Source organism: Procambarus clarkii, chromosome 19 (assembly GCF_040958095.1).
Source record: "Procambarus clarkii isolate CNS0578487 chromosome 19, FALCON_Pclarkii_2.0, whole genome shotgun sequence".
NCBI lineage: Eukaryota > Metazoa > Arthropoda > Malacostraca > Decapoda > Cambaridae > Procambarus > Procambarus clarkii.
Window position 1 is genome coordinate 4,041,553 of NC_091168.1, and position 15,789 is coordinate 4,057,341.

At 44.7% G+C, this 15,789-nt stretch overlaps 1 protein-coding gene across 1 annotated transcript; it reads right to left on the reverse strand.

Moving 5' to 3' along the window:
- Positions 1-633: 633 nt before the first annotated feature.
- On the reverse strand, positions 634-15,479 carry LOC123759574 (uncharacterized). The gene is made up of 3 exons (XM_069326918.1): positions 15,322-15,479; positions 1,528-2,333; positions 634-1,380 (listed from the first exon to the last, which is right to left on the reverse strand). Exons 1-2 carry the CDS (start codon positions 15,389-15,391, stop codon positions 1,612-1,614), a joined length of 792 nt encoding a protein of 263 aa, XP_069183019.1. The 5' UTR covers positions 15,392-15,479; the 3' UTR covers positions 634-1,380; positions 1,528-1,611.
- Between the last annotated feature and the right edge of the window lie 310 nt (positions 15,480-15,789).

Consider the following 15,789-nt stretch of genomic DNA (forward strand, 5'->3'; position numbering starts at 1 on the left):
TGTGACTTATGTCTGTAAATAATTCGTCAACATGGCTAAGTAGCTTGGAACGTTACATAGAATGCAATTGTAAAATAGTTATTATTGGCCAAAGATTTGTGTGGAACCTCCTCAGTGTGTTGACGTTAACAAGCCTAACATTGTAACAATCACTTTTGGCAAGCTATTATTGGTGCGATCATGTCAACACCAGAGAGTGCTGTATTGCAAGTCAAGCATGAAGTTTAACGTTCAATAAAATGCTTCACAACTTTTTCAGAGTCATTTTTTTTTGTGGATTAGATTTGTTAATATACTGCAAATTAAATATCTAGTATTAATAGTGTAAACTTTTTATACAAAATTCCCCATTACCTCAACCCCCCCCCATCCCTTCTCCATCAAACTGACCAACTTTTTACAACCATGACCATGTTTAGCTCTTACAATACTGGCGGCAGCGGCCGGCAGGACCAAGGTCACTACAGTTACCAATTTACAGCATTATTTGCCTGGTCTAAAATATTTGTCCCGACTGAAGTTGTCAAGACATTAGATGTCAGGACGAAAAGGAGCCATGTTTTAGGTCCCACATATTTTAAAGACCTTTCCAAATTTAATAACTATAAAAGGGAGAGAATTGACAAGTACAAGAATGCCTATTAATTTTATAATTAGATCATTAGCAATTTATAGATATTTATTTGGTATTAAAGGACAATGATGGAACTATCAACTTTCTAAGCAAGTGAAAGGGTAAATTGTTACCCTTATATATACACGAAGACTTCAGAAGTCCGAGTAAAAGTTGATACTTGCCAAATTTGGTACTCCAAGTAGTAATTAGTTACATTCATAGAGATACTCTTGGTAGGTTCTGGGTCCGAGGCTCCTGCAAAAACACCGACAGTTCAGGATCAATGTCCACCACATTGCCACAGTCGGCTACAAGGCCGAATTCATTAGGTATAAATAAATTTCCTGCTATTTCTTCACTGGGCAACATTAAAGACGTGATCGCTCTTGCTCAATCAGTTCACCATACAAGGCGAGGAATCGAGATAGAAATTGTGGATTTTTCTTCTTCTCGTCCAGGGTACTGGAGCTCTCCCTCATCACCAACGACACCGTTATTGACCCATACAACATACCGTACTCCATCTTGTTTTCTGTACTCCTGATGGAGCTCCTTTAGGGTGAAGGGCATCCCCCTACCCCCCAGCCTCCATCACACTTCTAAAGGAGTCATAGTAGTAGGAGAGGAAGTCCCGCCAGTTCGCCTTCCTGTCTTTGCCGTGGAGGCTGGTGTAGAGAAGGTAGTTTAAGTCTGTGGCCGGGGAAGCCAGACGGTTCAGCTGGAGGTCAAGGAACATTACATCAACCGGTTTACCTTCACTGTACCTGGAATTATGAGGTAAAACATTAGTGGCACACGAACTATTTTGTACATCATTAAAAAAAAAAAAAACCTATTTGAGCGAGTTAAATTTTCAAAATTAAGAGCCAAAATACATCTAAAAAGTGTAGGATGAACAAACTTCTGCCTACCTGAATTGTACGTTGTTCACCCAGCAGTCGCCATGACAAATCACATCAAACTTGGGATTTCTGACCAGAAAGTGTTTGACAAGATCAAGAGAGTTGTTCTGATGCTTGGCCAACCACAGCCTCGCCACCTCGTAGCCCTTCATGTTGGTCAACAAGGCCTCGGCACCCGCTAAACGTCTTGTTATGCATTTTCTTCGCATTTTCCGATAAACTGGTCCAGTCTACAGCAATGTGCGGGAATGTTTGAGCCAGGTCTTGCAAGGGCGTTTTTGCCTTTAGCAGGAGAGAGGCTGCATGGAGTCGGGCCAGCTCCTTCAGGACCAGGTTTGTATGGTCTACATCGAGGCCCACTTTGCAGTCGAATACTTTAAAGCCCAAAGGTCGGAGGTCTTCCAAGAAGATCAGCTCTTTATCCTCTTCTAAAGATGTGTATAACCACCTTGGCATTCTCAAGTTACTGTGCCCCAAGGAATTCAGCTCCGAGTTGAGTTGCGGAAGGATTTCCTTGAAAAATTCATTTTCTTTCTTCATCATGGATAAATGAAAATCAGCCAAGTGGTCCTCTGATCTATGTGGGCTTATTTTTACCACATAAGACACTACGTTATGCTTCCCCATCAGGGAGAATTTGACTTCAACACTGGTAACTGTTGAAGAAAAGTGGTCGCCCTTGCCAGCAAGGTCTCTTACGCTTTGAGAGATAAATATGGCCTCTCTGCCCTTGTCCATCTTCAGTGCCTCCTTCACATGATCGTCCTCTATTTTGGCCTGCGGTCCGACAGCGCCCGCACTTCCTGCAGAACCCACTGCCAAACATACATCTCTTAATTTTAGAAACTTGCTCACGACTTTCTGGCTTTTGCACGATAACCATTACATATTCATATTACCTTTCATAAAAATACAAAAAAAAAGTTACATTAATAGCACAACACTTATAATTTTATCATGTACTATGAGGGTAGCTGTTAAAGGCTCTGGATCCCTCCTGCCAATTCAACATCTCTTCCCTCTCTCCAATAAGTTGATTTACACATTTATGTACAAGCAAAGGTAACAGTCTACCCCAACCTCTCCACCATTGAACCCCTTTCATATTTCACCCCCCACCCACCCTCTTAATTTGTAATTAAGGGGGTCATAATAAGTTGTTCAAGGTCAAACTTTTTTTTACTAGTTTGATATGAAAATGGCTGCAACTGTTTCAAGTTTCAGTATTGCAGCTTCAATAGAAAGCAAATTAGTTTTTTTTCAACGAATTTCACATTCATTAAGCTGCTACAACCACAATAATTAATAATCAAAGGAAGGCACTAAACTGGGAAAGCTATGTAGCACCGTCAAATGTGCTAAATAATCAGAGGGTACTTAATAACACCAAGGATGCCAATACGAGAACAGAAATACACAAGGCGAACGACATTAGAAGTATCCGATTCACCAAGAACTATCGAAGGGAAAAGTGATCGCGAGGAACTATCGGAAAGCAGGACACGCTTGTCCTGGAAGCCATGGTATTCAACAAGGATATGCGCGACTAACAGGAACAAAGCAATTCGGAAAATAAGGAGCAGGGCAGCGCTCCATTAAGTGACCGCAAGTTAAGTGTTTTTGGCCAATACGCAACCTCGCCAGAGCCGTTTTCCAGCGCTGGTTACAGTGGTATGAAGGAAGACCATGGGCGACACTTCGCTTAATAGTACACAGTTTGTTACCAGTAACAGAAGACCAACAACCCTGCCAACGAGCAAGGATGGAGGAACGAATAACTGGGTACAAGTCTGAATAAGGAATACCTTTACTGGAAATGGGACAAAAGCGGATAGCTTCCGTAGTGGCAGCATCCACACGCTCATTTAAAGAAACTATAATATGGCTGGGACCCCATCAAAACTACCGATTTAAATTTACTAGAGATAAGAAACGGCCAATGTTTAATCTCGACAGCCACCAGATGGACTGTATTAAAGGACCCTAGAGCCATTAGGGCACAACGAGAGAGTACTACAACCATAAAGGAGGATTGACAATGAAAATGTAGGAGACTAGAGCATAGAGAATTGCATAAAGTTCTGCTGTGAAGATGCTAGTCTCCAGAGGCAGGTGACAAGTGTCGTCAGGGGAAAAAAAAATAACAGTGGCTTACACCTTCTGCAGATTTAGACCCATCGGTGAAGATGGAAATCTAGTGGTAGTGGGAAGAAAATGGTCAAGAAAAAGGAGTGTCAGAACCGTAGGAGGGGGTAAAAACTTTAGCGATATGGGTCAGAGATGTACAAGATTTAGGACGGGGGGGGGGACCCTCTACAAGGGGCAAGGACGGAACAATACGAGGAGAAAAAGCGGTAATACGAATCTAAAAAGAATTCTGTAAGCGAGATAACCGGACAAAAAGAGGGAAGTGGTGAAGAATAACAGTAACTACAGGAGGGGTAAATGTCAAAGCACGATAGAGACAAGAGTAAGGATGTTAGGACCGCGCAAGATAAGGAAGACGGTGTCGATCATGGCGGACCTGAAGAGATAGGAAGCCAATGTCAACAAACAATACGAGGGCAGAACGAAAAGTACCAGAGGTGAAGCACAACCCAGTATGGTGCAAAGAATCAAGACTGCGAAGAGTAGGAGATGCAGACGAGTAAGTAGGGCAACCATAAATGAGTTTAGCAGGATGAGAGAGGAATGTAAAGAGGATCATGCTCTTCTCCGGTCCAAGAAGTATGGGATAAAACCTTAAGGAGCTTTAGGGCCTTAGAGCACTCAACTCTTACATCAGAGATATGGAGTGGCTAAGACAAACTAGTCAAATATTAACCCCAAAAGCTTAGTGGAATCTCTGTACACAAGGGGATGGCCATAAAATGTCGGACGAAGAAAAACCACGCTTCAGAGTATAAGTCACAGCACAAGTCTTAGACAACCTGAAGCCATGATCGGTGGCCAAAGACGATACGGCATCAATCTCGAGTTGAAGCCACCGTTGAAGGAGAGGCGAATCATTACCGACATAGTTTAAGATCGTCGACAGAGCGGAGAAGACGTCAGAAGGAAGAGGAAAGAAAACCATTTAGGGCAACCAGAAAAAGTAGAGCTCAGAAGACTACCTTGGGTACACCCTCGCATTGCCGAGAAGAGGCAGAGAGTGGCACCAAACCTCACTAAAAGAACGACGAGAAGAAACTGGAGAGAATGGGAGATTACCACAAAGGCCATAAGAATGAAGTTGGGACAGAATATGATATCGTCAAGTGGTATCTAAAGCCTTTTCCAGGTCAAAAAGGACGGCAAAAAACGTAGGTTTTCGGAGCAAAAGCAGTACGAATATAGACCAAGTTCACCAGGACATCTGTTATGCTGTGGCATTTGCAAAAACCAAATTGAGAGGGAGAGATGGTGAAAGTGTTCCAAGAACATCAAACGAACGTTAACCATACGTTCAAAGAGTTTGCAGACAACTCTTGAGGGCAATAGGGCGGAAGTCCTGAGAAGATGTCCCGAGAGATACCGGTTTCTGAACAGGGAGGACAACAGCATCGAGCCAGTCCACAGGAACTGACGACGACTCCCAGACCCGGTTATTCAGACTTCAAATAGGGAGACGTGCACGGAGGGAGATGGCGAAGCATCCCATAATTAATGTCTTCAGAGCCCGCTGTCGTAGAACCGCAGAGGGCCAGGGCAGATTGAAAATCAGAGAATGGATCGTCATAAGGAAATCCGAGATGGGCACGGAAATCCAAAAATGAGATTCAAGAACAGGCTTACGAAGAAGGAAAGACCGAGGAAGACGAGAACCAGAGCTAACAGATGAAATGAGAGAACATAGTTCGGCTGCAACTTGCACCATGTCTGTCACAACAGTACCGCAGAGGTAAAGGACCGGCGAGATATCGGGAACGAACTTTACTGATAACTTGCAGATACGCTTTCAGATCTGCAGCAGAGGAGTTTCGGACGTAATGGTTGAAACATAAGACTTCCAACTCTCACTTTTACCCCATACGGATGGTCCTACCAGCCACCACTTCCCTTCCGAAACAGGAAAAAAGAATCAGCCGTCTGCCGGCAGCGGTGTCGTTTCCAGGCTTCATGCTTACAGTGGATAGCCCGAGCACATTCCACTTCCCACCAGGGAACTCGCTTCTGCGTGTCCCAAGAGGTAGCGCGAGGAATAGAGTGGAAGGTAGCGTCGAAGACTCTTGAAAAAGAATGAAGATACGAGGGAGAGGCAGAATGTAGAGGTTGGAGAGAGTAGCTCCGAGGGTAAAGAGGTTCTAGTCTCTTTGACAATTGCCACCTAGGGAAGGAGAGGGTGAAGAGAAAGAGGTAACAAGAATGAGAAATAGTAACTGCCATGGAGGTCATCAAGAACCCGCTAAGTGAAATGCAAGTAAAGAGACGAGCAGAGAGAAAGATAAAGACAGGAAGGGTGTGAGTGAGTCTACACGAGTAGGCTCACCAGAAATCAGAAAAGACATGGAAGAAGAGAGGATGAACGGTTCGAGAAGACAAACCCAGTAGTCAGAACATCACCCTAGAGGGTATGTCAACCATTTAAATAACCCAGCAGGAGCACAGGCTCTGGCAGAGTCCAGTAGGTGTTAAAGATCGGAAGGTAAAGTGGGACATTTGGGGGAGAAATTTAACAAACCGTATACCATTTACTCCCAAAGACTGGCAGCAGAACATCTGAGAGGCGACGAGAAAAGTAGGGAAACTAATGTTATATCAGAACGAATCAAGATAGCAGTAGAGTAATGGGCCTCAGCAAAAGCCTGGGGTGAAGAGAGAAAGGAATAGCCATGGATGCGACCAGGACGAGCACCAAGCATCTGCTCGTGGAGACAAAGGGGGGAAAACTGAAATCAGAAATGCGAGTTCATGGAAATTTGCGTAATATCTACGAATATTCCATTCAAGAATAGACGTCGACAAAAAGAGAGGACAGCAACAGAATAAAGAATACGCAAAGGGTTAAAATGGAACAACATGTTAAAGAAGCTCAGGAAAGTCAGAGGACATGGGTAAACCGAGTAAGGATGAAGGTAAGAGCAGGAGAACAGACCAGAGGCGGATGAGCAGGGTCTGTAGGAGGAGACATCCGAGGGTCAATGACAGCAGGAGGGGCAGAAACCGGGGAGCACACCTTAGCAAGGGCAGCAACCATGAAGGAAGCAGGGGCCAAAGAAACCATAGCAGGAACAGGGGGAAACTACCACAGAAATGGGAGGGGATGGAGCAATAGAGTCAGAGGTCGAGTGCGAGGAAGAAAGTGAAGCCTTCTTTCCCGCTGGGGAGGAGGGAGACGAGCCAGGCTTTCGCTTCTGACTCAAGACAGGTATTCCAGCAACAACGTACTGGACAACAGACCTCTAGCGTGTGAACGGACAAAGAGGGAACAACAAGATTACTGGGAGCGATGGAAAGCAGTTCGCACATATAGGCAGCGTGGAGAGCCAAGAGACAGGGGAGAAGAACGGGAAGGAGGATCGGAGGGAGATTAGGAAAGATACAGGAGACATGACAGTTGGTAGAAAGTAACCTCCCCCCCCCCCCAGACAGAAGCAGCTGGTGAACCCTCTGGATGTAAAGGAACAGGGGAGGAGGTGGGCGTATCCGGGTCTAATGCCTGGAAACTTGCGAGACTGAGGAAGGTGCAAAGGATGAGAGGAAGATTACAACACACAAGATGTCAGCAAGAGTGGGGGAGACGGCGAACTTAGCACCTCGTTTCTGGAAAATACAAACGTTCCCGGTGCTTCAAGTTGAGGATGGCTGCCTCAAGTTTGAAATGTATACACGCACAGGAGTAGGTAGGGTGGGGTGGGCTTCAATGCAATTGAAGCAGCGGGCCTGGGTAGAAGTGCACGCCAACTTAGAGTGACCCTCGCCCCCCCCACAATTAATGACGAGACAGTACTGGAGCATCAGAAGGCATCATGTCCGAACTTCCAGCACTTATTTCAAAGCCGAGGAGAGGGAATGTACTCCTGAACGGAGCATCTGGCACCAACAAGAGTAACAGCGGGCGAAGTGTCCGACCATCAAAGGTAATCTTCACAACCCAAAGGGGCAGACTGGGACGGCCACGAGGGGGTCGAGTGAACGTCTACCTGGAGAACAGAATGGCCTAGTGCCTCGAGGATATGTTTAATATCCTCGTGGCAGTACTTTAGGTTCCTAATACCAGTCGCAACATGGTGTGGTAGGAGAACAGTGGCAACACTACATTTAATCGAGCGTTCTAGGAGAACCAAACAATGCAGAACAAAGCGGCCAAGCGGGTGGCTGCATCTTTAGGAGCAACGACACATGCCAAGATGGGTGGGGCTAAAAAATAACAGAGGTAATTACCGAATCAACAAGATGCCTATGGAGGGAGAAATCCTCAGGAGGAGAAGAATCCAACTGATGGAAGTCAAAGTACTTATTGTATGTAGCAGGATCAAGCAAGGCGTGGTACGAATTAGTATGGGAAAAACGTGCGAGAGCGGCCGTGGCGGGGACAACGATGAGAACCCCTAGTGAGGGGTCATAAGGCGCAGTAGTCACCGAGAGATGGAGCCGTGCTAAGGGACGAGACTGTCACCATAGGGAGCTTCGAGCTCAACCCTACCATAGAAGAGGAAAAGGGGTGGGGGAGAAGGAAGAATAATTCAGTCTGAGCCCTATTAAGCAGGGGCTACAGAGCCTGGTCTTCCACCACAGTCTGACCCAAGGACCTGGTCGCCCACCCCTTTAGCCTGGTTAAGAGAAGTCATGTCGTCAGCTATGCATTAGTCACTATACGTTTGGGGCCTGAACCCAAGGGATATCACCTACCAAGTCAGGGAGATGGAGCGAGGGCCAGTGCAGGAAGGGGGCGTCGTCCCAAGCAGTGCTCCCCTTTTCAAAATGGAAGTCCTACTGTCGTGACGCTGAACCCAAATATGTCGTGACGCTGAACCCCGGTTCATTCCGAACACAGCGATTACACAACACATAACACCTTGCCTCAGCAACCGTTACTACCACCGTGTACTCCTACACACACCAGACCCTTGAGGCGTACCACTAGGTTTGTACTGGAACACAATGAATGAACATACGGAAGGTATTTAAAGGCCGTCGGGTTTTGTCATTTAATTACCAAGAATAGACTGCCAAATAATACTATATTAATTAACATACTCTATTAGGTCAATACACTTCCAATACCCATAGACCACTTGACCTCCGCGATCACCACCCACACTCGTAACTTCCGCCTAAGTCCCTAATACGGAATGATTACTACAACGCTCCACACCCGGTTAGTCTTACATTCAATACTCACATACTGCAGACTTAACTTGGTCACTAAGATCACAACAGGCTCTCGCATAGCTGTCTGCTACACTTCGCTGCTGCCACAAACGGAGACCTCAGAGGACTTGCTAGTTCAACTTCCACAACCAGACTCCCTCCAGTCAACCATGGCCTCAAACATTTCACCACGCCTCTCAAGGAAGGTATAATCCGATTAACCTTATCCCTAGAGCGGTAATCTTGTTCCTAGAAGCCTGACGAAGAATAATTCCTCTTTCCAGGAATTATTAATTTGGCTAAACAGCTTCGGTCTTAATCCATTGACCTTTCTTAGATATGTGATCCATAGTCTGTCTACTTACATGTACTTTCAATCATCATTCGTTAAGTGTTGTAGTAATGATCCTCTAGCTAATAATTCCTACTAACTTGTGGATTACAACACCACTCCCCTCCTTAAACACGCATATGTCCCCATATGCATCATTGCAATGGTTCCATTAGTGCAAGGACCTGGAGGATGCACCCACCATATGTGTACAACTACAAAATCATCCAAAAAGTTCATCATACACACGATGAAATAAATTAAAATTTTCCCCGACATGACTCACAACACTTCTCCAACATATACATTATATTCACATCATAGCACAGGTAAAACAGTCTGTAATAATTTTTCCCATCTCCAACAATGCACATATACCTAAACTGCTGACATATAATTACATACAAACATAACCATAAAATTACATGGACCAGAATGCTGGCACTTAAACAGAAATGACACTAGTCATTAATATATACACAACACATATATATCTAAGGTTCTTCATCCTTAGTAATTATAATTTAACATCTTGCCCTGTACTGTTGACATAAGGGCTTACAATGATCACACAATGTTTCACTGGCCTCCTCCACAATTGGCAGCATCACTTCTCTTGTCTTCGTGTCCCATGGTTGCTAGGTCATAGATCCTCCATGACCCAGACAAAACCCAGGCTGTCCAGCCTGGTGAATGTTGTCAATGTCCCATCGTTGCTCTGAGGTAACGTGATCCTGGCCTCCAGAGCAACGGAGATTCCTACCCCAGGGTCATGTTCCCTTGGGTCTGTGCTGACGTCTCGTTCCAGGGCACCAATCCCAGAACGCTGTAGATCCCTCACAGCTCTCTGGTCTAGGCCCATCCGCCCAGAGTGTGTCCACCTGTATTCACACCTTCCCGACCGCTGTACCTGCAAAATATTCCCTCGGAGCCCCCTGGCTCGATCCCATTATTACATAACCCCCTCGGCTCCTTACTCTCTCCCCGTATATAGCCTGAGCGCAGCTGCAAAACCATTGCAGCTGGCCCTTATCCCTGCTTTGATGTCAGGGGGCGAATTTCGCCTATAACGTCACGTTGGCTTCACTTCCACCCCCCTTTTTTTCTAGAATAACTGAGTGTAGCCTCATAGCTTCCCTTCTACTCTACCTGAAGCTCTGTGACATGATCCCGGGGGACCTTCTCACACCTAACACTCAGTAATGGTGCCGATGAGGTAATATACAGTATATACATACACATACATTATCACAATAAATACCTCATTAAAATCATTTCACAACTAATGTCACTAAAGCATCATACTGCCACTGGCTCGCCTCTAGCGAGATTCCTGTAACAACTTAATTAATGAGAGATTAGTATATCTACTTGGCTCGTCCACTGCAACCACCAACACCTGAAATTTGAAATTCTACCTTATAATCTTATCCATAAGACTTACCCACTCCGACTTAATTAATGAAAATTTTAATGAAAATAATGAATTTTTATTAGTCTTTTATGAGTCTTGCTAGAGATATCGACTTGACTCGCCTACTGCAGCCACCAACTCCTGCAATTATCCACATTTCATCTTATCCATACGACTTACTTACTCCGACACACCATTACCACTGGTCATCCCAACCACTGATGACCTCAATATAACGCCACACATCCCTACAACCACTTCCTGCGTCCTAACGCACTGACCTTGCTACGCCAATACTCACCTTACCGACCACTACATGGCGCCCCTGCGCCACCATATACTCCACAACACCACACTCCATACCAGGCGTCCAAACGCCACCACACTACACCACCCATTGGCGTCCCCAACGCCCTCAACACAACACCCGGCGTCCCCAACGCCCTCAACACAACACCCGGCGTCCCCAACGCCCTCAACACAACACCCGGCGTCACCAACGCCATCAACACACCACCCGGCGTCCCCAACGCCATCAACACAACACCCGGCGTCCCCAACGCCATCAACACACCACCCGGCGTCACCAACGCCATCAACACACCACCCGGCGTCCCCAACGCCCTCAACACAACACCCGGCGTCACCAACGCCATCAACACACCACCCGGCGTCCCCAACGCCATCAACACAACACACGGCGTCCCCAACGCCCTCAACACAACACACGGCGTCCCCAACGCCATTACCACCACAGGCATATGCCTTGCGCCAGAGCGCATCAAAACACCACGAGACGTCACCACCAATAAGTAACCAGACGCCACACACACTCCCTTTTCTCTCGTAATCCGTTAATTACCTGACCAACACTCGTCAGGCATAATTTCTTGTGTAGTGGCCACCCGCCACACTCTACCACCTGCGTTAACATACTTCAACGCTAATGTCTACAATACACCCGGTGTTACAACAACCAGTTATGCTACACATGCTACACCTTGGCGCTACAATGCCAACAATGTCATGCACTATACTACATCCATAATATCAACAGTCAAAACATGCACATTACACTACAGTAAACTAGTCATTACGCTGGCGTCTAATACGCCACTACACGTGCATTACACTACACACCCCGGCGTACAAACGCCAATACACAACCATGCACTACACTTGGCGTCCAAACACCAATACACAACCATGCACTACTCCCGGCGCCACACACCCCCACCGATGGGACACGCTCCCCGTGTCCCAAGGTAACATTCTCCATAATGCTACCTGCACCCACAAAAAAATCTCCATGGCCCTCTCCACGGTACACGAGACATCGAACCACAGACGTCAAATTACGCGTCGCTCGCTATGCCTAGGAGTTCACAATTCACTTCGCCTATTTTCTGTATCGATGTAACGCCTGAAATCGCTAGAATCTTTAGGTAATATTTAATTATCTTTAAAATATTCGATTTACACGTTACATGAAATTTACTTAACTTCAAATTACGTAGTTTTCACGCTTGATTTGTCCTTAGCAACGGTTTCTCACTATTACCACCATACCGACGATATAAAACAAGCTCCAAGGTGCGGCTCGCTTGGCCCACCCATCGCTTGGCCCGCACATGGCCCACGCTGGCCCACATTCACCCGCGCTAGTTTACCTCGCCACGCTGTATAATCCGCACTACGAACACTGCACTTGTTTTGGATCCCGATGCTTCAGTGGTCCAGACTTGCATCTTAGCCGTCTCTCGTTGCGGGAATCTGGAAAGAAAGAAATAAACCCCACATGTGCCCCACAATGGCCTAGTCCCTTTAATTAACTAACTCCTCTGACCTGGTCTCACCTGACCCTTCTTTCCTCCGTCTAGTAACCACCATTCTCACCACAACCCGACGTCTACCATTTCCCGAACACTCCCTCACCAACTAAACCAGAACCACACTTCCTTCATCTCGCACAGTGTTCCAAAACCTGTTTGCGCTGCCACCAAATATGTCGTCTGCCAATTCCCTAACATTCCCTCACCAACCAAACCAGGAACACTATGAGGGGACAGATGGAAGGTCTTTAAAGGCCGTCGGGTTTTGTCATTTAATTACCAAGAATAGACTCTGCCAAATAATACTATATTAATTAACATACTCTATTAGGTCAATACACTTCCAATACCCATAGACCACTTGACCTCCGCGATCACCACCCACACTCGTAACTTCCGCCTAAGTCCCTAATACGGAATGATTACTACAACGCTCCACACCCGGTTAGTCTTACATTCAATACTCACATACTGCAGACTTAACTTGGTCACTAAGATCACAACAGGCTCTCGCATAGCTGTCTGCTACACTTCGCTGCTGCCACAAACGGAGACCTCAGAGGACTTGCTAGTTCAACTTCCACAACCAGACTCCCTCCAGTCAACCATGGCCTCAAACATTTCACCACGCCTCTCAAGGAAGGTATAATCCGATTAACCTTATCCCTAGAGCGGTAATCTTGTTCCTAGAAGCCTGACGAAGAATAATTCCTCTTTCCAGGAATTATTAATTTGGCTAAACAGCTTCGGTCTTAATCCATTGACCTTTCTTAGATATGTGATCCATAGTCTGTCTACTTACATGTACTTTCAATCATCATTCGTTAAGTGTTGTAGTAATGATCCTCTAGCTAATAATTCCTACTAACTTGTGGATTACAACACTACTCCATCGTTCATTCTCCCACATTGGTGCCAAGACCCCATTCCCCCCTATCGCCCCAGCCTTGACCCCCAACCATCCACTCAGGACGGCCCCTCACGGGCGACCTCCTCCAGCGAATGGTCCGATGGCTCACAAGGCCCCTACGGTACGACTTTCTGCATGTACACCACCCAACGAGGGGCAGGAGAAGGGGCCAAAGGCAAACCTCACATGTCCCTAGTATGCAAGCCTCTCACTACGACGAGGCGACATCACGGAGGGATCTACAACCACAAGTGTGAAATGAAAATTTCTATGGCACTATCACATTAGCATATAATAAAGTATCCAAGACTATTCTCCAAAAGATGTTTAGTAAAAACTATTACAAGTAGTCCAAGTTCCTAAAAATTTTTACAAGCATGTTTATTACTATTTATAAAATTATTAAATGAACTTTAGAAAAAAACGCTTCTTGCAGACTGTAGAGAAACTACACAAGGCAAGTTTCATGTAAATTGAATAAAAGATGGAAGTAAATGTTACGTTTATATTACTTTAATATAAATTAAAAAAAGTCTAAGGTGCTGCCATCCGTGGCCGGGGTTGATAACTAATTTCCTTCAAAATTGGCATCCTTACAGGTAGGTTTACGTGCAGTCAGGTGTACAAGTTTCATGCAAATCATTCGATAAAAAAGGAAAATATTGATTTTTTTTTGGATACAACTAAATATATTTATTATATGCTATTTTGATAGCCGATAGTAAAGATTTCAGTCGACACTTGTTTGATGTTAATTTTTTAACATTTAGGTAAATTGTTGACACTAGTAAATATTGTTTCTCCCCATTTATGCTACGATGCCGATACTGACCAAATTAAGCCCTTTACATAAACTACTTGAAAAATTTTGAAATCTAACTAGTTTTCAGTTATTGTATATTTGAAGATTATGTCCGCTTAAACCAAACTATTGCATGGGTTAATATGCAATTACTACATTAAAGGCAACTTGCCTTTCACCATAAAAGTCTAATGTACTCTGAAACAAATTTAAGTAGTTTAACTTAAGCTTACCGGACAAGGCGTTGTTGGTTCCGTAACATAGTAAATTACCCTTTTAGTTTGAAGAGCTACCCAACAGCTTCCCTTCACGTTCTTCATGGACACTTTGGTAAAAGGTGCAAAGTCTACTATAAACATTATGCTTAAATATATTTCGAAGTTCATTAATAAAGTCAAATGTGTATCTACATTTATATATTAATGAATCTAAGTCACTTCACGCACGCAACGTGGTTCAAATTCAGCAATTAGTATATTATATAATTATATAATAGTAACCGCAGATAATACAAGACGAAAATTCCTTTTCAGACATCAAGATAGTTATAGCTTACACGTCTACAATAGGTCCACTACGGGCTCACCATAGCCCGTGCTACTGGGAACTTTTTGTTCCAGGTAGCGAATCTTAAAGAACAGTCAACAATAAACTTAGGAATTACATACTGCTAAGGTTCACCACATCAGTCACAGGGATACCGTGATCAAGGCGATCTTTAATACTTTATGAAAAATATTTACCAAACCAAATTGTCGGCAAGTCATCCGATAGTTCATGAATGTCATTCACCCATCTTTGTCCCCAAAGACGTTCTTACATATTTCACTGAATTTCATTCTTAGTCACGCCGATATTTCTGATCAAGTAAGATTTGACGGCGATATTCTTAGACCGGGGAAAAAAACGCAACAGATATGTGCATAGGATTTAGTCTGCTTGTCAACGGGCCAGAAGTTAAACCCCCAGCAAAAATTTAATTTAAATAATACCCTTCAGCAGAAGGAACATTAGCTTATTAGTCATGTTACTGCGGCTGAATCTGTTAAAACCCACGTCACTTACAGGTGCGGAAGCTCACTAATCAAATATAGTTATTAGCGTAACAATTACAGTGAAGAGCCAGAACACAACCTCAGTGGGTAACCATGTTACAATAAACTAGAGGACAGGTCGTAAACACCGGATGATCCACGTTGTGAGCACCCAACACCAACTTACTTCTGCTGTACGAGAAGGCCTTTAAGGAGGAGGCCAACTGTTGACGGAGAACTCGTCCACAACTATACATGTCCACCAACCAGTAACGCGAGCCTCGAACTGCGCCTAGTGTCGGCCCACATGTCCTCAGGTCAGTTGGTCCAACTGGCGGTCGTCACTTAAGACACTTAAATTAAAAACAATAACTATTGTTTGTTCTCATATAAAATTAGTATCATTATATATAAAATTTCAACGTATAGTTAGGGGTAGACTAGGTTAGGTTGGGTTCTCTTGGCGGTTATTTGTAGTTACAGTACATCGGTGAACCATTTAACAAATTGTAATTCGTACAGAGATCGTCACCTGAGCAATGTTCGAACGTCATCAGTTGTGAGTCGTGTCTAACCGTTTTCCTTCATAGCCAGGGGGTTTGGCGGCTGTATTAACGAGCATTTGTCCTATGTTGCGGCACATCATCATAAACAA